The following is a 23489-nucleotide window of genomic DNA, read 5'->3' as shown; positions in this document are numbered from 1 at the left end:
CAACATTAGAAACCTTTTTTCCCCACACTTAGAAATAATTACATTAGAAATGACATTTTAAACTACTGAAGATGGAGTTAAATGGAAATGCATTTTAAGTCTGTAGTCTTTGGAGTTCACAATGGTGCTTTTGACAATGTTATCCCATATCTAAAAGCCTCATTCATAAGTATATATTAAGATGTAGGCATGTTTATATGTATGTTTAACATAGTTTATATAAAATCAATGTAAATTTTGTTTCTACAGACAATAAATGTTTTAACAAAATTTTTACTTAATTCAGTGATTTGATTCAGTAGTTATTAATATTTGATGTCATTTTCAGAGTATTTTACTTGATCTGTGTAGCCATTGAAATTTTTTTATATAACTGTTGCTTCTAGAACTTCATTTATTGCTGCTTTTTGAGATTAAAGTCTTGATCCACATTCTAGGCACACCTTTTTGGCTAAAAGAAGCTCCCTTTCAAAAAAACATGAAATATGAATCTCCCCTCATTGCTAGCATAAAATAGATGTTGTTTAAAAAAAACTTTGAAAGCGGGTATGTCCATCTCCACGTCATTCAAAATCTTTAGCATCTCTGCCAAATTCCGATTCTTGCCCTGTAAAGGGGTAGAATGGGGGAAGGCGTGCGCTTGCTTGGCTAAGTTACCAAAATTTACATTCAATAAAATACTGTGCATTTTTAAGAATTTCCTTAATATGCTGTCATCAGTTTGAGGTGAGAATTAACCATGTTAGTTTAATACTAAGATCCCCTAATAGAGTGGTGTGAGAATGAGGCGAAGCTAGAAGAATATACTTGCAGTGTTTAATGAAAGGAAAAGTTAACTTTACCCATTATTTACTTAAACTTGCCATAATCCAAATCTGTATTGATCTTCACTGTATGAAAATAATTTTGGCTTTTTTTCGTAATTCTAATCTGGTTATTATCCTTGAACTGGGTAGTAAAGCAAAACTCCTTAATGTGTGGTAAAACTACTGTGATGCAGAGTAGCTATGGGGCAGGGGGAGGCATTGTTACTTCCCCCCCCCCCCCGGAAAAATGTTTAAATAATACTTGGGAAGACATAATAATAATGCTTCCCAACTGTTAGACTGTGGTCTTCAGAAGGTTTTTTTTTTTTTTAGTTATGTGTAAAAACTTTTTTAAAAATTGAGTATTATATCTGTGAAGGTTTTATTGTATCACAATAATTTTTTGCAAAAGGTTAGAATTAGACAAATGGCATTAGTCCTGATGTTCCGTTGCTGCTACAGCATGTAAATCAGTAACTTAAAAGCAAGTTTTCATAGCTATGGTTAAAGTTTTTCTTAAAAAAAAAAAAAGTTTATATTAATAAGTCAAGAATTAGGAATTCTGTCTAAATACTTAAGCCTCTCAAACAGTTCACCATTGTCACAATTTCAAAAATGTGGATTTTCATAGCCAAGGATGCCACCTGGAAAGACTTCTATTCTCTTACACATTTATAACCTCCAAATAACTTTTTTTTCAAAATAAACTCTCTTGTACTTGGGTGGGAGGAGGAGTATGAAAATCTTGTTTGTTATTGGCAGTTTTCTGTCTTCATACCACATTAACTACCAGAGTTCGAACAGGCTTTTTCGCTTAACCTTTCATTAACATTGAAGGTGCTTGTGCTGTAAAAGATGTTACCTATACTTATCTTTTATACCAGATTTAGTTTTTAATCTGCTCTTCCCCTCTGCTACTAGTGTAGGTTTTTTCCCAGCGGTCTTTGCCTGTGAGCAGACTTGCCTGTGAAGGCGGCTCCCTGGCCTCATTAGCTGCTTTTCTGTCCAGAAGCGTAGCTGATCTCTGGGAAGCGCTCTCTTTCGCTCAGTTTTATTGTAGCATGCGTTTCACATCTTCCTGCAATACCTGAAAAGAACAATCACTTGCTTTATTCCGAACCACCAAAAAAGCCACTTTTCATCTCATCTTTTTGTCTGTCTGTCTTTTCTTCCTTCCCCCCTGTAAAGGCCTGGGGGGGAGCGTGGCGGTTCCCTGCGGTGCGGCACGGGCTCCCGCCCCCGCCGCCTTCCCTCACGGCCAGGGCCGGGGAGAGACGCGGGGCACCTGCGGAGCTGCCGCTGCGCCCCCCGGTCTCCCCGGGCGCAGGACGGGGCACGGCCCGCGGCAGGTAACGGCTCCCGGGGGCCGTGCGCGGAGGGGGAAGGCGGCTGGCAAGAATGTGAGGTACCCGCCTGTCCCGCCGCGGGGCAGCGGCCGCCGGCTCCCAGAGACGGTGCCCGGAGCCCAAAGCGTCCTCCCTCCTCCCCCGGCACCGAAATAAGGCGAGCCCCGGCCCGAGCCCCCGGTGCCTCCCCGTGCCCGGCTGACGCTTCCCGGCCTGGGAGGGAGGGAAGGAGCCACCCCCTTCCCCGCGCCGGGCGAGGCGGGCCCGGGGCGCGGCGGCACCGCTCTCCCCCGCCCCTGCTCCGCTTCCTTCCTCCCCGCCCTCCTTCCCCCGCCGCCGCCGCTCCCGGCGGCCCGAGGCGGCGCAGCGGCTCTGGCGCAGTCTCGCGACACTTCCCGCAGCGCCGAGCCGCGCCGCGCCGCTCGCTCCGGCAGCAGCAGCAGCGGCGGCGGCGGCAGCAGCAGAAGCCCGCGGCGGGGGGACCCGGCGGCTCCTCGCACCCTCGCCCTGCCGCAGGCACCGGCCGGCGGGGGAAGACGCCCACCCCCGCGGCTCCAGCAGCAGGCGCCTCGGGGGCGCCCGCGCTCGGCCGTGCTTTCTCCCGGGCTGCTCTGCCCGGCGGCGGCGGGGACCCAGGTGGCTGGCAGGAGCTGAAGGCTGAGCCCCTTCTCTCGCCTGATTTCTTCTTCTTTATTTTTTTTTTTTTAAATATATACGAATACATATGCTGAGGGAAGCCGAGGTGCTGCTAGCAGGACGCAGAATGCAGCCCGGCTGCAGCGGGTGCTGAGAGCGGCGGCCGCCGGAGGAGGGAGCGGCTCTGTCAGCAGCCTCCTCTCCTTCCCGCGGCGGCGGCTCGGGCTGTCCCTCGCCCCTCCGCCGTGGCCAGCCGCCTCAAACTTTCAGCCTGTTTCCGCCGCCAGGCAAAGCCCAGCTCGACATAAATGGGTGAGTTCAAGCCGCCGGCTCCGAGTTGGCGGTGCTGGGGGGCCGGCTGGGGCTCCCGCCCGGCGGGCGGGGTGCGTGCCGCCGCGACGGAGGGCCGGTGGCGGCCAGCTCCCTCCCCGCCGCCCCCGGCCTCAGCTCCTCCGCCTCTTGCCTTTTAACTTCTCCCCTCCCCCGGCCGAGTCAATAATTGTTTTCATGTGACAGGCGGAGAGGTCGGGGTTTGCGGCGGCGGGGCGAGGGCCGGGCGCCCCTCGGGGCTGCCGCGGTGGGGCATCCCGAGCGGGGCTGACAGGGTTACAAGCCCTCCCGTGCACCGGCTGGCCGCCCTCGCCGCCTTCCCGCCGGGCACGGCCGCCCCCGGGCAGCCTGGGGTGTGGCGGGGCCGGGCCGGGCGGAGAGGGGAAGGGGGAAGCCCCGCCGCGGGCGCGCAGGTTGCGCTCCCTCTGCCGCGGGGCCGCCGGCGGGGAGAGCTGAGGGAAGGCGCGGGGCGGCCTGTGGGGACGCGCCGTCCCGCCCCGCCCCGCCAGAAGGGGGCGGCCGTTGGGGCCGTTGCGCGGGGGCCGTTGGGGCCGTTGCGCGGGGGGCGGTTGCGCTCGGCAGGCGCTGCCCGTGCGGTGGCTCCCGCGGACTTCGGGAGGAGGCTGCGCCTGCTTGCCCGGCCCGGAGTGGGCAGCGCCCGCTACCTGTGCGGGGAGGGAGACGTGGGCAGCGGGAGGATGGGGGATGAATCGTCCCATTATGCGGGGCGCGGCGGCGGCGGCAGCAGCGGCGGTGCCAGGCGCGGGCTGGCTGAGCGATGTGCCCCGGGGCGTCGCTGGAGCGGTGCTGGCCCAGCACGGTGCCTGGCGGAAAATGACGGGTTGGAGGGAACAAAAGAACCCCTCCGCTGTTGGTAGGCCGTCCTGGGTGTACCCACCGACCGGCGTCTGAAGGCAGCGGCGAACGGTGCTCCAAAAATACCGGCGTTTAGGTGTCCCCGGGGGCCCCCAGCTGCCCGTTTTGCTCACGGTAGCGGAAATGCTGTTGTACTGTGGGGGAACCTGACAGCAGTATCACTAAAACGACTAAATATAATGTGTTACGTGGGCAGACATTTTACACAGTTTTACCTGTTGTAATACAGTGACGTTGGGAACGTAGTAGGGAAAAAAACATCCCTTTGTTCTTTGAGAGATTAGTTTGCGGGGTACAATCAGAGTGACGCACAGCTGCTGTACCTGTATGTTACAAGATTAAGCACTAGCTTTTCACTATTGACTTTCAGTTAGTCCTCCAGTTCAGGCTGAAACACGTTTGTCCCTGTGCAGCTCATTCAGCTATATTGATCCGAGTGAACTCTGATGCTGCTGACAGCAGGCCAGCATCCCAGACCGCCACATTTAATTGGGTACGTTGTAGAAGACTCTGTTAGGGTTCGTTTGCCGGCTAGCAAACACAGCTCTCAACTTCTGTCTTCTGTAGGAACAGATAAGATTTTAAACCTAATGCTGTAATGAGGTGTAGGGTTTATAACTGCTGAATAGAGCAAAAATCTGTCTTCAGTAGAGCATGTCACAGGAAATCGGTTTTTAGTATTATTTTTGTTTTCTTATCCTCTCTCGGTGCATTTATTTCTAATTAACTTTGTATTATGATACAGTAAGATTTTTTGATTTCTGCTTAATCCATAGTCCAAATATTAGCCTTCTTTTAGCTTCAAGGTACAAAAGATTAAGGAAAGCGATAAAGCAGCAGTGAAGTAACTGGCATTGATAGAGCTCTAGAAAGGTTTTTGAATACTGTAACTTAGCAGCGAAGGCCATCTTTTTTCCTTTTACCCACCCTTCCCTCCCCTGGGCTGGCCGTGATCATGCACATCTGGCTTCTTTAAAGCTCATTTGGATAATGACTTTCCCAAATCGCTGTGATTCAGTCAGACTTTTCTTTGCAAAATGGGAGGGGAGGGAAGGTAGATATGGTTTCATTGTTGTTCATATCTTTAAATGGTAAGTGATTCTTGTAGTTTAAAAACAACTAGAAAAATTGTGCAAGGAAGTGAAGATATAGGTAGTGTGAAAGCAAAATCTTTCTAGGAGATATCAAATGAAAACAGTTTTATGAAAAACATTTTTAATGTTGTTAGCATTTTTGAAAGGTATTTTAGATGCAGAAAAGAATACGTGAATTCTTTATGTGTATTACACTGTTAAGATTCCTAATGTTTTATTTTTAAATTACTTGTATGCCTTCAATGTTAACCATTTGTATTTTCTGTATGACACTGCATATTGTTATTAGTCCAACCCTATGCATGTGTATATATATGTGTATGCTACACATGTGTATATTAAAGTTCAGTGTATGGCCCTAAGCTTTTTTACAGCATGTACCCCAAACCTTCTAAGAAATACAGCTTTATTGATGTTCTATGAGCTCTTTTATGACATTAGAGTACTTTAAAGTGGACTAATTTACACTTGGAATGGACTTATCAGGAGAGTTGAGTGAAATAATGGTGGTAGTTCTCTAAATGTAAAAGGGGGGGGGGGGCATAAGGCAGTATTCACCTTAAGGGTGAATACAGTGGAACAAGCTCAATCCACTTCCTTAAATGTCTGAGAAATTGAGGTGGTGTTTTGTGGGGACTTGTGTGTGTGTGTGTAGGTTGGTTGTTTGTTGTTGCTTTTGGGTTTGTTTTGGTTTGTTCTGATTATTTTAAGACTGCTTAGAATTGCATATGGTTAGAGAACTCCTCAGTCTCATTTGGAAGAGCTTTGCATGCCCACACATCAGGCTGTCCTCCCAAAGCTGGAGGTCCAGAAAACAAAGTAAGCAGAAGGTATGGTAGCTACGTGGGGAAAAACTGGTTTGAAATGTACTGCTTATCAAATTTAGAAAATGCAAGAGTACAAGTCTGATTCTAGAGAGCAGGGTTTAACTGCCGTCATCGCAAAACAACTGATGATGTGCAGCTCCTTGTGTCAGCTGAGACACAACTTCCAGCTTGTCTGCTATGTGGTCTTTGCTCATCTTCAGAGCACAGGCAGGTTAGTGTATTAAGTGAGGTAGGGGTCCTATACAATAATACCACTATGAAACTTGGCAGCTTGAAGCCTTCATCATAGTGCTTGTAAATACCAGGTTATAAATAAGCACTTTCATCATCAATGTTTTTTCATCTTAATATTTGTCAAGATATTGTTAAAGCTCTTCTGTGGCGAAAGGAGAAGAGAGGGTACGTTGCTTTTGTTTATGTGAAATCACATTGATCACCTCTGCTGTCGCCATAGTTAGGAGTTTGGATCCAGAGCCAGTCTTGTGCCCTTTGAACTAGTTAGAGTACTGATACTGGCAGACAACGGTTGTCTGCGTGGTTTTACATTAGTGGTTGAGAAAGATGCTTGGCTGTGAAATACCGCAGCTAGTTTGTACACACCAAAGGAATGTTACATCAAGAAGTAATGTAATAAAAAAAAGAATCTATGTGAGAGTCTGATTGTTCTGTACCAGTTGCAATCCCTTGTCCAGTTTTTCCCCTTTCCAAATGATCTTTTTTCCCCTTTCCAATTCCTCTTCTGTCTCTTGCCTTCAAGTTCTTCCCCGCTTCCCTCATAAACCCCGACCTTTCTATCTTTTTTCCCCCTCTCTCTACTTCCCCTTACGCGTTTCAGACATGCCACTTCCTCTCTCTCCCTCTCCCTTATCGAAGCATCAACAGAGGGAGCACTCCGAGCGCGTTTCCTGCGCGGGGGGCCACGCTGACCTCCCGCAAGCCAGAGCTGCGCTCGCATCAAACCTTCTGCTTGGCCCTGAGGTGGGGCTTCGAGAGTGCTCACTGCAACGGGAGGCCTGGGGAGTTTAGCTGGTAAACTCCACCAACTCGACCGCTCCTATGTAAAGCAAAGCATCTATGAGCCTTGAGCTTAGCAGAATTGGTACAAATCGCACACGGAAGGTGGTAGGTGTGTTTGTGGTTCTTGACTCCTCTTTGACAAACTTTAAATTCTCTCTCCAAAATGGTGGAGATTTTGGAGCCTTTCAGCAAAATAGCTGCAAAATGTTTTTAAATAGGAATAACGTGTCATTCTTGTCATCCTTGAAAACAGTTAAACAGTTTCAGCTGAATAAGGGAAAATCATAAGAAAGAAGATTAGCATCATTTTTTTCACTTTGAGTTTTTTTAATAAGGTAGCTGTAAGGTGGCTTTATATGGGAAATGTTGTGTAAGAATCCTCCCCAACCTGTAAAAAGTCTTTATTCTCCTCCCTATATGGGGTATTACTCCTTTTTAATTCCTTTGTTGTCACTGGTAGGTTTGTTTCTCACAACAAAGCAGTTGCAACGGAACTGTTCAAGATCAGATTTCCAGTTGTTTGGTGACAATATTTGTACAGCCTGTGAATGTCTTCACGTTTGGAATTCAAGTGGAGTTTTCATAAACTGTGATAAAATATTTTCAGTAACCTGTATAAAATTTCACACAAAAATAGCTGGCACAAAGCTTTTTTCCCTAGAAATCAAGAGATAATGACATTTCTGTCATAAAATGTTGTCAGAGCTGCCTTCTAAATGGATCAAGATAGGGGTCTGAAATCAAGAAATATAAAATACGTAAATATGTGTGTATATGTAAAAGATTATGGAAATAATTTCTGATTGCGCAGTCTTTTTTGTATGTTGGTATCTCTTCTGCTTGCCCCTTTCAAGTAGCTCTTCTTTTCTCAGTGTCTCCATTATAGTTGTTTTTTTATATTAACTGTTGCTTTTAGATCAGAAAGTGTGATAAAGAAGAGAATACTTAAAATAGATGGTTTCTTAAAACAGCAGGATTCTTGCTCGTTTTTGTGCTAATCAAAGATGCATATGTAGAAAATTATGGTAGAGCTGCTAGAAAAGGTATTGTTTTCTGCCCAGGTTTAAGGAAGTATATGTAATAATTAAAACACTTTCTTGAGAAGCAGTTTTATTTTGATATTAATGCTGAGTGCATACGTATTTCTGTTTAAACTGCTACTAATGCAATATGTACAATCTCTCTGTAATGTTATTCAGATTGCTTCTTTTGTAATTGCTATTCACTAGATGTTAGAGGCTTTTTTTTGAGAATACTGCTGGTAATCATTCTACCAGCAGTGTATCAGAATTCATATAGCAGATCAGCACTGACCTTGTAGATTATGCATTGACTCCTTCCCCACTTGAAGGGGAAGGGACGCATGTGTTAGGAGGAGAAAAAGGAGAGCTTGGTAATGTGAAATGAGCAGCTGAAATTTCAGGTCTGAAATGTTAGAGGTCATTGAAGTGCTGAAAGCAGGTTAGCCCTGATGGGATCAAAGGAGGGAAAACAGCCACAGAGATGGGAGCTGTTGTTTTGCTATGATAGTGATGTTATAGAACAAGATCATAAAAAATGGTGTGTTTTTTTTTTTTTTTTTCAAATCACAGAATACAAAATCCTGGACCAGGCAGTGGATGTTTTCCTGGGATGCAAAAGCAGGAAGTAGCTGTAGGGCATATCTATGTTCTGTACGCTGAGGAATGATGAAAGAATATATTAGGGGGAGGGGAGCAAGAGAGGAGGTGAGTATCAAGATTCAGTAATTCAGCTAATGTAAAAGTAATTGCTGACAGTCTGCTTCACACAGAGAGGAAACACAATAAAAGCTTTAAGTCCCTATGTGTGAGAGAATATGCAGTACTGCATTTCAGTAGTCATGGATTGTATTAGCAAATGGAGTTGATGTTTTTTCCCCCCTTTTCATAATTGATAATTGAGAAGCATCAGTAGAAACCAACTCTTGAGAATGCAGTGGCAATGCCCTCTTACAACCTGTATGGTGAGATGACTGTTGCGATGTCTCAACTATGCTTTGTTCCTAACATAACTTTAGCTTAGAGAAAGGAGCATCCTAGACGATGAGGGGTGGAAAGGATGGAAAGGATGTCTTTGTTCTCATTCTTACAGCAGTTTGTATTCCAGTGGGGGTGTTGCTGAGAATTTGTGCTTCTGTTTTAGGATGAAGAGTTGTCTAGAGTTGTGGATCAGAAATTATGTCTGTGCTGAAACAATTCTTTTTAGCAACAAGGATAATGCAGTATAGAAAGCTGAGCAGTTATATGAGAAAAATATCCCTGACTTCTAATTAATATATAGTGTTAGTGTAAAGAGGTGCCTTTTGAACTCTGCCTTTGAATTTCATTAGAAGTATTGTACAGAAGGAAAAAGTTCCTCTTTATCTCCTTTTTGCTCTTTCATACTGTGCAGCTAAATCACTTCTGATGATTGAAACCAGCTCACACCAAAACCAGTGTAAGTCTGTTCATTTATTTGAAGACCAAAGTCAGCACTGGTGCACAACTCCCCAGGGAATTAATGCTTTTTCAAAAATGTCAATATAGATTTGTTGCACGTGTTGCAAGTCAAGGCCCAGCTTGAGTCAGCCCCCACGGCAGAGGGGTTGGACTAGGTGATCTTTAAAGGTCCCTTCCAATCCAAACCATTCAAAGATCTAGCAACGTTTAATTAGCTTTCAATGGTCACACTGATCATATTTAAAAATTAAGTGTTTTATGTCCCACGGGTAATTTGTAATAAGTGAATTTATGTGACCTGCCTTTAAAAATAAACAACCAAAGCCAACAAAAAAAAAAAAAAAACAGCAAAATAGACGTCGCCATGACATGTTGTGTCCACTGATTGCAGTTTCCAGAAACTTGCTTGTAAATTTACAAAGCAACACTTGGTTCTTTTTATTGATATGAGATCCCAAAACAAACACACACAAAAATCACTTCAGGGTGTTTTCCTGTGTAGTTTGGTTTTGTGGGAAGAGGTTCTTGGAGGTCAGTGCAACTGCTGGTGCTATTCCGTGCTGTATCCACTACCAGTGTCAGCTTGACTCTTGTTGTATGTAGCACTGTCTTTCCACATAGCTGGATTTATAAAGGTTTTAGTTAAACGTAGCAGAAGTATTAGAGTATAAATGTACATGTACAGAACTTTTCATTTTTGAGATGAATGTCAAACCGTTCTTTGAGAACTCTCATCTCAGGTTTAAATCAAATATGTCCTCTGTCTGTGGTTGCTGATTCATCCTCACTAGTGGCAAGAAACATTTTTAATACACTGGAACTTGGCAGAGTGGGGTTTTTTTGGTGTTTTTTTTTTTTTTTTTTCTGTGATAGGCTTGTGCAGCATTGAAAATTTGCTATCCTTGTGGCAGATATAAAACTGGCAAGCAGCAAGACCTCGGCTTCATTTTTCAGTGTTTTTCTCATTCCTGCTGTTCTTTCTATGAGGTTTCACCGAGCTCTTATTGAGCTGTTAATGCTCTTCTGTCTATTTCCCACTGTAAAAGGGCACACCAGAAATTCCAAAGTGTGTCCACAAAAAGATGCCTTTATTTTGGAGTTTCATTATGAAAAGGTTTAAAAAACTTCTTGCTGTCAAATTCAGAACGTTTATAAAAGTGTTTTAGCTTTGGCCTTATGTTTCCAAATGTAAGGATTAATGACTTAAAGAACCTAACTTTGTTCTCATCAGCTTTTAAATGACTGAGCAAAGGGAAGGGAAGGAGAAGTGGGTGCAGAGAGGAAAGCTCTCTAGTCAAGGTTAAGCTTGAGAAGCCTTGCCTTGAGTCCATGATCAAGCAGTTTGTGACAATGGATATTTCTGAACATCTGAGAGTGAGCACCAGTATGTCCAGGCAAGATATGGTCCTACTAACTGGGAAAAGAAAATGACACCAAGTGAAGGCTGGCCTGGTAGCAAGCAATGTGTGGAACTTCACTTGCTGATATAATGGAAATCTAAATTTCAGTTCCAGAAGAGTCTGCATATTTGTAAGCTCTCATGATATTAAAGATTTTTTTCCTTAGTGGCATGTGCTGTGCTTTATTCTTCAATTTTAGTTTTTGTTCAAGGAAATATCAAGCTGCCAACAGTTGTTGAGAGCACTGGCTTGGTAGCTTACAAGCTTTGATTTTTTTTTTTTATACCTGTATTTTTAGATTGCTTGTGGGAAAGAAAAGGTTAATCACTGTGCAGTCTTGAAATCTAGAGTTGGTTCAGACTTAAATATTTTGATACTGAAGTCAAATGGTTTAAACTGACTCCAGCTAGTAGATTTGAATCATTTTGATACACTTCTGTGCTTTTGTTGTGGTGTTTTGTTTTGTTTTTTAATGAAATGGGTAACATTTAACTCTAATCCCATTTTAACATTCTAGGCCATTTGCTGCATTGAGCTGGTCATTTAACTAGTTCAGTCATTAATCTCAGTCTGATACTGGATTGCTTTTTATCTTGATTTGATTGTTAATTGCTGTATGCTTTGTGTTGGAAATGCGTTCTTTGTAGCTACTTTTGTTAGTAACTTTAACAACATAGTTAATTTTTTCAGGTGGCACAGAACTAAAACTTTCTGTGGATATTGTTCGATTTTAGCTAGTTAGCTTATACATTTGACAAGCTTCTCAGTTGCTTCCTTCTTTTTGTAGCAATCTAAGAGTCCTGTTGGTCATAGTGAGCCAAGTTTAGCTATCTGTATAAAACTGCTCCAACTTTGTAGAGGCAGCACGTATTTAACAGAGGGATTTCTGAGTATAGTTAATCCAGTTTAGTTAACCACTGTTATTGATGGAAGATTTTAATGCAGCAGAAAAAAGTACCTTCTATGACTTCTTCCTTGCTCAGCTGGGCGCTGCTGAAGGCTTGAACTGGGTGTCCTGTGTGATGAAAAGAAACGTACCTTTGAACAGCCAGCTAATTTGCACGAGTAAGATTAGCTCTTTCTGACCCAAGAAACAGCCCTTCAACTGGGAGAGAAATCTTACTGCTACTGTTGCTGTTGACTTTTGCTACGATTGCTTTTAATGTTCATCTGCCTGGACAGCTGCTATTTCTTCCTCCATCCCATAATCTGTTCTAAAATGGGAAAGGTCTTTATTTTCTTTGAAACTTTAATATAAAGTCCCTTGCATCTGCTGATCATTTCATTCATCAAATACCTTTATTTAGCTGCATTTAAAAACACTTGAAATACACTTGTCAGTTTTACTTTGACCACTGAGGTCAACTTGGATGGTCTTTGTTGCCTCATACTGCCTTTCAGAATTGCTCGCTTTGATTTGCATTAAGCATGCTACTTATTTTAAAGACTACACTTTTTGTGTGCGAAGCACCTATAAATAGTGCTTTTGATTAGCTGACATCTCAATTATCTGACAGGGGTTCGTGGAAGATTGAGATAAGATGCCTTCTAGTTGACGATGAACTACGGTCTGACAATTCAAAGTCATCTGCACTGGTTCTGGAGTCATGAGAGATCTATTAATATGTATTCCTCCACAATATATTTGATAGTTTGCTCACGGTTGTGCAGAAAACAGTCTTGTTTGTTGCTGTGCGTTTCTCGTTCCTTCACCTCATTCTGTCAGAAAGCGGTTGTTCCTCTTCCTATCACTTATAGAAGCGCATGTATGCTTCTTTCCCCTTGGAAGCTGTGTTTTGTTGTTGGTTTGGGTTGGGGTTTGTTTTTTTTTTAATAAATCTACATCACTGTTTCTCTCCTGTTTCTCAGCAAAGATGCTCTTCACCCCCTTTTTTTTTTTTTTTCTGTTCAGATACTCTGTTGTCGTGGTTTAACCCCAGCCAGCAACTAAGCACCACACAGCCGCTCGCTTACTCCCTGCTCCCTGGTGGGATGGGGGAGAGAATCGGAAGAGTAAAAATGAGAAAACTCATGGGTTGAGATAAGAACAGTTTAATAATTGCAATAAAGTAAAATAGTAGTAGTAGTAATAATAAACAAAGCAAGTGATGCAGTTTCTCACCACCTGGAGACCGATGCCCAGCCTGTTCCCAAGCAGCAGTCCCCCCTCCCAGCCAACTCCCCCAGCTTATATGCTGGGCATGACGCCATACGGTACGGCATAGCCCTGTGGCCACTCTGGGTCAGCCCCCCTGGCTGTGCCCCCTCCCAGCTCCTTGTGCACCTGGCAGAGGATGGGAAGCTGAAAAGTCCTTGGCCAGTGTGAGCACTACTTAGCAACAACTAAAACATCAGTGTGTTATCAACATTATTCTCATCCTAAATCCAAAACACAGCACTATACCAGCTACTAGGAAGAAAATTAGCTCTATCCCAGCTGAAACCAGGACATCTGTCATCTCTTTTTTCATACACACTTCCTTCAAATTCATCTTTCCTTCTCTCTCATCTGTCTTTCAAGTGCACTATTTCTCTTTTCAGGAAACTTTCCTATATACTTCACTTACACAGTCTCAAAACTCCCTATATTAACATGCAAAGATCTACAGAATTCTGAAGACAATCTGGTGTGGAACACAGCAGAATTGTGGGTGGTCCTTTACGAATTTTGCTTCAGAATTGGGGAAACAAGAAACCTTTAGGTGGTTTCCCATAAGTACCATGTCAGGAGGAGAGGGACGGTCTGTCCTTTAGAGACTATTGCTTTAGTCTGTTGAGTTTTTTCAGAGCCGGAACTGGTACCCTGCAAGGTAAATGCTGACGTGTGTTGCACATTGTGTTTTGCCAGCCACCTTTTTGATATTTTCTGATGGAAGAGTGATGCCTTTGGTGTGTGGAAAAAAAACAGGTTGTGGAAGCTGGCAAAGCCAAATGCTGAAGTTCCAGCGTTTTTTTTAATTTGGAGAACTTAAAAGCAGGATGTTGCTATTTTAAGTAGTATTTCAGTTCCTGTCTGTTCAAGTCTGTCAGTGTCTCTCTCAAGAACCAAAGCCAAGGAGCTGATGTAAATGCAGCCTTACAAGGGAGAGACTTTAAATGCAAGAAATGCTCTTTGCCTCTCTAGATCCTCTGGAACGTAGGATTAGTTTTGGCTTCAGATATCCTTAGCTCCAAGAGCTTGGATCATTGGAAACCAGGGAAGGTCATTAGAAGATTTTTCAAATGGATGGAGCCCAGGAACCTTTTTCTTAGATGAGGGAGAAGTAGAGTTTTCTGCTTAGCCTTGGAAGAAGTGGTCAAGGTAGATAACATTCAGTGACAGCATTATTTCTGTCCTCTCTAGTTGTCTTGGTTGTATGGTTTTAACCTGCACGCTGCCTCCTGGATGCCATAGAAAGATTCTGTGCCAGCATCCGAGGAGGTTCTACTCGTCTCAAGTAGAATCTGTCCTATTGTCACTTCTTGTCCACACGCTTTGTTCTGTTCCAGACAGTACCAGTGTTGGTAACTGGGGGCAGATGGGAGGAAGAGGTTGTCAGAAGAATAATTGCTTATAAAACAATAGGGTTCATTGCCTCTGTTTATGTTTACTTGGGTTCCACAGAGCTCCATCCTGCTGCTTCCTCCCCTTTCTCCTCTCATCCTCAATGCAGCAATGGGCTCTTCTGTCTAAATGCTGACTATTGTTTGTGCTTTCGCTCCATACGCAGCCCTGCTGAGCATTCTCATTCAACCAGTGCACAGTGGCTCAAATTCCCTATTGGAGCAATGCTCTCATCAGGTCACAAGCTGTTCTTGCTCACAACGAAAGTCTATGACAAGCTTTCAGATGTACTTGTTTGGCTTGCATCAGTTTTTGCTGTCAGGATTGCTCGTCTAAGGAGGAGCTCTGCGTAGTGTCTCCTTTTTGGAGGTTTATTCTAGTCATAAGCGTTAAGGAAGATCTCTTGGAAGTGAGAATGAGTGTTTCTTCAGGTGGAGACTTCTTGAGTTCTTTAACCTACTACTCGAGATACCTGTTGGAAGAGCTGTGTCTTCTACTTGCAGCATAACCTCTGCTTTCTGAAAGGCTTTGCCTTGTTCAAAACCCACAGAATTTCTCTAAGAGAAAAGGAAAATAAAAAATGCTAATGGAAGTGCCTCCTGGCCCAGGTGTAATTGACATATGGGATTTCGAAAAGCACCATGAAAGCAAAACAGAGAAGCTAATGGCTGTGATGTGGGAACACTTCTATTCATAAGAGTGAAAAAAAGTATGTTAGTTTGTGAATTCCATTTATTGTGACATCCAGAAGAAATTACCTGCAGAAACTGTTTTGAGCTGAGAAAACAGAGGCATTAAAGATACCATCTAAAACTTATTTCTCCAGAATTGCATCCTGAATTCTAAAATTGAAATTTGAAAGCTTTTTTAATGCACAGAGTCAACACATGTTAAATGATAGGATAGTTAAGTTTATTTGCCCAAGGGTTGTCTGGAACTTGTGAATCTTTATATGCAGTAATTTCTGCTTCTAAAACAGCATCTTTTTTTCAGCACTATTGGTCTTACCACAGTTTGAAAGAGAATAAAAGAACCTGATGTAAAAAGACAAGTTGATAAGGATTATAAGCAGCAGTCTTATGATACTTCATTATTAAACAAGAAAAAATATGATATTGGTGGGTGGTAAAGGTGTTATTTTAATCAAATGTGTCCTTCCTCCAAACACTCCTACCCTACCTTCCATTGTTGCTCACATAATTGAGCAAGTTAGTTTGTTTTTTTTTTAACACTTTAGGTGGTTTTTGGCTGGTTTTCAGTATGATCTGAAGGTTAGTGGAGGTGGTTTAATGCTGGCATGTAAGTCTTGTATTGGACCATAGTGGTGAAATGCAAATTACCTATGGTCTGGGCTCTTGTACTTCAAGCTATGAGCCCCGGCACACACATAGCTTTCATAGCTCCTGTAATGCCTGACAATCTGTTGTATGTGGAAGCACGATAGCAAGTGTCCTTTCATTGGGCTCATAAATTATGAAACTGCTGAGGAGTTCCATACTGGGCCTGACCTTCCTCTGAATGCAAAGTTTTGTAGATTGAAATGCTTGGATTTATGTAAAAGAGGGTAAGAAGAAAAAAAGAGAAAAGCTGATTATTTCTCTTCTACATCAAGTCCAGGTTCTCACTGTTGTACAACACATCTCTTGGTGACAGTTTATAATGCATCAGTTAAAACATGGCACTGGTTTGTAGTCTTAATATTTGACAGGTCTAATCAGAAGAGCTGCTACTGGGGTAAATGTTTTGCAACTGCTGTCTTAAAAATAACAGAATTCTATGAAACTGAGGGGAAAACGACAGAGCTTTGAAATTATTTTAAGACACCGTGTTTTTCTGCAGCTGGCATTACACAGCAAAGGGCTGCAACACAGTCCAGGGATTTTGGCTGTATCAAGTTGTTGCTGCCAGCAATCTCTTCTTGCAGAAATTGCCACTTCCAATAGCAGAATGTATCTGTGCACCACTTTGCAGTCTAGTTACTTAATGTAAACCCATCTTTATCAGTACTTCAAGCAAATGTGGCTAAGATGCAGAGGAGTATGTCATATTCTCCCCATCCTCCTCCTGTGCAAAAGGGTTGCTACTTTTGGCAAAGATGGGTGGTGATAGTAACAGCTTAGGCATCTATAGTGAAATCCTCCAAGCTTGTCTGAGATCACAGTCATGATTACACTCATGCTTCTTGTCTGATTTTAACGAGACTAGGTGAATGTTACTGTTGTAGAAGCTCTGAAGTTTTAACAATTAAATGCTATGCCATACACAATATGAAGATTGTGAACAAGTTATTGACCACAACCTCTTGTTCCTGGGATTTAAATGATGCTACAGCATATCATTGAAAAGGTAATTGTTCCATGGCTTTCCAATTTTTTTATTTATTTGACCTTTCACCTCAGTGCGTATCCATCAGCGTTTAGAAATACTATCAAGGCAACTTGGGGACTAGAATCACATGGCAATTACACTGGTCTAGTACTTCTGAGTAATCTTCAACAGCAGTTATTTTCATGGCATCAGCTTTTTCTGTTGTGCTTCCTTTTTATGTTGATACATTAATTCGGTAGCAATTCTCGTTAATTTAGCCAAATGGTAATTTTATATATAGTTCTAGCTGTATTTAGCTGTAAGTAATCTTTCTCCTTTTTGTTCTGAAGAAGTAACTAATATCCTTCCTAGCTTCTCAGTTGTCTGAGAATGTGATTTAGAAACCGCAAGAGTAGCATTACTAACAAGTTTTTATGAATGTATTGTTTGTCAAATGGGAATTATTTGTCTTTGTTTGCTTAGCTTAAGTTACAATCCTCCTCTCCTTTTCTACTTATCCCAACAATGGGTATAATCCTTTATAATTTTCAGAACTTTGAATTATTTTCATGGATATTGGAGGAGGCAGGAACTCATGTTAAGATGATGATGTTAAATGCTTCCCTCCGAATCTGGTGTCTTCCACTTCTTCTGAACGGCTTCCTGAATGCATTAGCGTCTGAGGGGAAGAACGATGTTAAAACAAGTGAACCAACTCTCAAGACAGTTTTGCCTCTAAGAGGCACTGTATTACTTCAGTTACAGGTCAATGCAATGCACATCGTCTTTGAACTTGATGACAATGCGAATCAAAAGTAAGTTCATTTGTGAACACCGTATACTGGGAGCATCTGCTGTAGTTGAGAGGTACTCTGTTTGACAGAACCAGTGAATTACAGTAAAATTAATCTCTTTCAGCCACAGTCTGATTCTAGCAGTTTGTTGTCCGAGGCAGAAGGACCGCTTTGCCTTGCAGGAAAGATGAATTAATATGTGGAATACAAGTGCCTCCCAGAGTGCCAGCCACAGAAATGCCAAAGATTATCTATGTGTCCTGGTATTGGCTGGGATAGAGTTAATTTTCTTTCTAGTAGCTGGTATAGTGCTGTGTTTTGGATTTAGGATGAGAATGATGTTGATAACACACTGATGTTTTAGTTGTTGCTGAGCAGTGCTTACACTAAGTCAAGGACTTTTCAGCTTCTCATACTGCCCTGCCAGCGGGGAGGCTGGAGGTGCATAAGAAGCTGGGAGGGGGCACAACCAGGACAGCTGACCCCAACTGGCCAAAGGGCTATGCCATACCATATAATGTCGTGCTGAACAAAAAAAATGGGGGGAGTTGGCCAGAGGGGGTGCAGCTGCTGCTCGGGAACTGTCTGGGCATCGGTCAGCAGATGGTGAGCAACTGCATTGTGCATCTCTTGTTTTGTATATTCTTTTATCATTATTATTATTTTCCCTTCCTTTTTGTCCTGTTAAATTGCCTTCATGTCAACCTACAAGTTTTACCTTTTTTCTGATTCTCTCCTCCATCCCACTGGGGGGGGAGTGAGCAAATGGCTGTGTGGTGTTTAGCTGCCTGCCGGGTTAAACCACAATATTATGCAATCTTGCTCTTTCAAAAGGGTTAAGGAGACTTGGCCCAATAAAATCTAACATGTATTGTTGGATCCAAAGTGGTATATAAGGGAGCCTTTGGGAATACAGATGTAACTGCTGCCATTTAGAATTGCCACAATGATCTTTTCTTTTCTTGCTTACTCCGTAGTTGCATGTGCATGAACATCTCTGATGATCAGATGTGCTTTGGCATATTGTTTAAACAGTTTGCATCAGAGATATGAGTATGACATAATAAATTCAGTGAGAGGCAACTACTGTGATAGGCCTAAGAAAAGCAGAACAGATTCATAACGTTTATTAAAGTACCTGCTTGAAGTTGTTTACCAGAGAATTGCTGAGATGCATATTTTATATGGAAATGCCCCACATATATACAGAAATACAAACGCACTGACTTACTGTTGTTCTTTATTTACCTAACTGTAAATGAGAGATTTTTGCGATGAATTGTGGTCATACCAAATGCCTGAGCTGGAATATAAAGTATTTCTTGTCCTGCTGGGTAAATTCCACGAGAATAACTTGGTGTTTGTGTTTTTTAAAAGCTGGAACCAAGCATACTGATCCCTCTTTGAAAAACAGAAAACTAGCTTTCCTCTTTTCCTGGAGGACAGCTTGGCCGTTACGTCAGCTGGAGTGGCTTCGGCCCTGCTGCTGCCCAGAGAAGAGTCACATCAGGACAGCCCTAGGCCAAGTGTCCCAGCACCCTAGGACAGTGCTCTGTCCTCCAAATTAGGTTTTGGTTGGGGTCCTCTGCACAGCTCCTCTGTTTCTGTGCCTGCCTGTGTGCATACGTATGAATTGCACACAGCAGGTCTTCCTCTCAGATGCTTCCCATCCGTCCTAAGCGCTCTGTGGCTGCCTACTCTGTTTCTAACGAGCGTGCAGACTGGGTGAAGAGCATTTGTGGCCTGTGTGAGGGAACTGGGACTGTAACATAAAAAGGTCCACGTGCAGTATGACTTAGGTGGCCCCTTCTGTGACTGCTCGGCTCTTTGACAGAGTGGTTCAGTGAAGATACTATTCTAGGACTATGACCTTTATCTCCCCCCCATTGTTTTCGAAGGGGAAATAGGAAAGCATAATGTAAACTGAAAGCTGTTGTCTTAGCAGAGGAGTTGCTGTTTATCATGTAGCATGGATTTAACCTCTCAAAGATTCAATAGTACAGGTTTTCCTTCGATATTGGTTTTTCCTCCCCCTCGAGCTTTTCTTTTTCATGAGGCTGAATCCTTGCAAATGCTTTTAGCAGAGAGTATTGTTCCTGATAGTAAGTGTTGCAAAAGAAAAAATGTTAAAAAATTAACAAAATTTGGAATTAATTTTTCAAGAAAATTGCGGTTCTTTGATAATTGCTTTCAATCAAGCAGATACAAAATGTTTAAGTTAATTTTTTCTGCCACAGATATGCTACAAAACTAAGAGCTCAAGCTTTCTTAAAAATCCCTGTTGCAACCTACATTTAAACTGTAAAGTTAGTGGTATACTATTATTATTATTATCATTACTATTATTAAATTGCTTTTTGTGTGCATTTCAGAGGTAGCACGTGACAATGGGCATTTCCATTTTGGTAGAGTGATGCCTCACAGGGCTATTCAGTGGCTCCTTCGTCTGGAATTATAAAGTGTAATGACATCGAGAGACTTGAGTCTTTACAAACTACAGATTATTTTGTTCTCTGGTAGAAGAGCCCCATCTGAACTCTTCTTCCCAGATGCTAACAACCGTTTAGTTATAATCATAATAGAGATGTTATTGCTGATGCCTGCAATAGCTGTGATGGTTTTGGGTAGGAAGGACTTTTGGAGCCCCAGATGGGCATTCAGTGGTTATACCAGTGCATTCCCCTTTCATCAGTCCTGTGCCATCTGTAATAAATGCTGCCAGACCGTATCTGAATCTATCTTCCTCCTCCTCCCTCGAACACATTTGTACCGCAGCATCCCACATGTGATTGGCCTGCCAGCTGCTCAGTGTTCCTAGAGTCTGGAAAACAACGGCCTTGTAGGTCACATTTGGCCTTCAGGCCTTCTGGCCCTCCAGGTCTAAGTTAGGGAACTAGTACTATAGAATGTAATGTAGTTTGGGTTTTGGTTTTGGTTTTTTTTTTTGCACTGGAGTTCAGAATGTAAGTCATGCTTTGTCATTTGGTCTAATAAAAGTTACTGATTTTTTCCCTCTTAGTGGCTCCTAATGTCTTACTAAGAGTTTTATTGCAACCTGTTGTGTAGCAAAAATACTAGTTTTTTTTAAAGTATGCCCATAAGCACTAAAAGCCTAGTATGTTCACCATCTCATACCTAGTTCTCTCAAACAGAACAGCACTTGTGAACTAAGACCTTGTCTAGCAAGTTTTGGGGCAGATGGAATTTGATGGCTAGATTGTTAACCAGTTATAAAATGTACTTACAATGAAAATGTTGATGAACTATTAAGTGTTTGCTACCAAATGAATCTTTGTAACTGTTTTATAAGAGAAATGTGGTATAACAGAAACGCAGTGCATTCCAGCTTCTCGATTAATAGGTTTTGATAATTGATCAATTTAGTGCAGGTGGTAGAGAACATGAAGCCTACTGTAGCCACTGAGACCTTCCTGTAGAGGCTTATGCAGAGTGTGACACAAGACTAGGATTGTTGTGTGATGCCTGTTCATGCTGTTAGTCTTTGTTATTTCTGAACAGTTATCTATATGCAAAAGAGAAAAGCTCTGTTGCACTCTCTTCTGAGGAAATGTAATTTGAACTTTAATTTAAAGCTTTAGTGTAGAATATTTGAAGGTAGTTTGTCTAGTTTCAGTTCTGGTTTTTTGGGTAAGCCAATGCAACGTGTGTTTATCATTCACATGAAGCCGAGTGACTAACAAAAGTGAAAACGTAAAACATACCGTAGAGAAGCTCTTAACTCTTTGACTGCCACGTCTAACTGTGTATGTTAGTTTTAAGGTCTGCATTTGTGTGTGAAACCATGCTGCTGCAGAAGGTGGTGTTGCCATATGGATGCTGTTACTTGGGTGGAATAGCGCCAAAGACGTTAATAACATTTCCATTGCGCCTACACACTTCAGATGTCACCAGAAGCTGATTTAATAACGTAGTTTTTGTTGCACAGTAACAAATCTCTGTTTCTTTTCTTGATTCATTTCTTGCTTGGTAAGGCACTGTACAATAATTGAAAGTAGCATAAACTGAGACACTTCTGTCTTCAAATATTGGTGGCATTATTAAAGAAATGCTTATTCTGACTAGGTCAGTTTTAAGAGATTAGATTTTACATGTAATTTAAAATGTGGCAAGGAAACAAACTAATCAATAGGAAAAATGTTTGTAATTATCAACAAAATCATTTAATGTGTGTATGTAAGACTAGTTTGGGGAATGAAAGGTGGGAACAGTTAAACTTTTAATCAACATGGTTTTTTTCCAGATATGCTTATTTTAAATATAGCTGAGAGGTTACATTTCAATTCCTGATTCACAGCATTAACATTTCAAATTCTCATAAACCCAAGCCACTAAGCATTAAATTAAAAAAACCTTTGTCCCTGACATTGCAGTAATGAGTTGTACTGTGCCAGTCTCTAGCAGGGTTGGTAATAACTAGCTTTGCTTCTGTTTCATGAGTTTTTATGTTGCAATTTGGATTGATGGTAATATAAGGCTAGGAGTAGCTGGGGCAGGTATGACTTTCAGGCATCATAGAGTACAATATTTTGAAGAAAAATGCACCAAAAAGAGAAGCCAGATCCGTCTGCCCCAATTTTGCTGTTTTATTTTGCCTTTGGCTTAAAAGGGATTTGGGTTTTGGCTGTTAATGTAACAAGCTGTTTACCTTGGCAGAGCTGGGCCTAAGACGAACCTTTGTTGGTTAACAAATAAAATTAGTTTGAGCTCACTGTCCATGGAGTGTTTTTTCACATCATAAATCATTGTGCAAACTGGGACACTGTTTTAATCCAGTTCCTGAGGAGAAATCTAGCACAGCACTTCAGGAATGAGGTATATTGTACTTACAGATGTGGAGCAAGACTCAGATCTGCTTTTTTCTTAGCATATCTAGATCAGTGTTGTCTCCGGTATCAATCCAGCTCCTGTGAAGATAAAATTTCACCTCAAAAGAAACAAAAAAGATTAAGTTTGATTGTCAGAATGAATTTTTCAAAACACAGTTTGAGAAGGTGGCATGGTTTACCATGCCTTAGAAAATGAGCTTGATTTAGAAACTGCAACTGCATGGACCTATGAATTATAAAGCACTTTGAGGCTGTCATATGCTCTGCAAGCTTTAGTAGTATGATAAATGAGAATTTTGAGTGATCTCAGAAGCACCTTCCCGTCAGTTTATCACAATCTGCACATTTGTTAGGTGCATTCTTATTCCTCTTTCCAAACTGTGCTCTTGGTTTCCTTTGAAGAGTTTATAAACATCTTGATTGTGTGGTCCATTTTTGGTGACTCATGTGTCTCTGACAGCTTACACACACTTATGTTACAGTAATCAAATTCTCTGAGAGGAGACAGCTTTTAAAAACATTTATATGTGTTTTTTAATAAGTGGAAACTTTTATAGACAGAGAAGAGCCTGCACAGTAAAGGGGGTTTTTGTTTGTTTAAAAACAAAAGTGGTTGAACAGCTGCAGCTGTCTGTATATGAATTAGTGCAAGGCAGACAAACTTCAGGGAGATAACTCCAGTGCCTCCAGCCTACCCAAGCAGCTGTAGAGTCAACTCCACAGTCCTGTCCTACCTTTTGGTCTCTCCACAGTCTTGTCCTACCTTTTGGTCTCTCCTCATAAGAGAGAACATAATTAATGAGAAAACAAAACTGTCAAGAATCATGTCAGCTTTACAGCCTTCTTAGGGGAAAACTGCAAGCACAGCAACAGGTACTAGAACTCTTTTAAAACATGGGACTTAGACAGTGGGAGAGTTGTGTGCCTTCCTTCAGTATGTCTTGCTGCATTCTGAATGTTGAGGAGTGTTTGAAGGATCAGTAGTTATAGCCAGTCTGAATCCCTGCTCAATTGCCATCTCCCCCTTACAGCTCTCTAACCATAGAATCATAGAATTATCTAGGTTGGAAAAGACCTTCAAGGTCATTGAGTCCAACTGTTAACCTAGCACTGCCAAGTCCACCACTAAACCATGCCCCTAAGCACCACATCTACCTGTCTTTTAAATACCTCCAGGGATGGGGACTCCACCACTTCCCTGGGCAG

At 42.3% G+C, this 23489-nt stretch overlaps 1 protein-coding gene across 1 annotated transcript in view; it reads left to right on the top strand.

Moving 5' to 3' along the window:
• Positions 1 to 2640: 2640 nt before the first annotated feature.
• Positions 2641 to 23489, top strand: part of SH3KBP1 (SH3 domain containing kinase binding protein 1) — a 237564-nt gene continuing 216715 nt past the window's right edge. The window contains exon 1 of the mRNA XM_082334033.1: positions 2641 to 3100. Within this exon, the coding sequence (XP_082190159.1) occupies positions 3097 to 3100 (4 nt within the window). The 5' untranslated portion in view covers positions 2641 to 3096. The remainder of the gene's footprint in view (positions 3101 to 23489) is intronic.

The sequence above is a fragment of the Platalea leucorodia genome (genome assembly GCF_965183815.1).
Source record: "Platalea leucorodia genome assembly, chromosome: 2".
Lineage (NCBI taxonomy): Eukaryota > Metazoa > Chordata > Aves > Pelecaniformes > Threskiornithidae > Platalea > Platalea leucorodia.
Note: the sequence above shows the minus strand (reverse complement) of the source record. Positions and strands in the feature narration are given on the sequence as shown.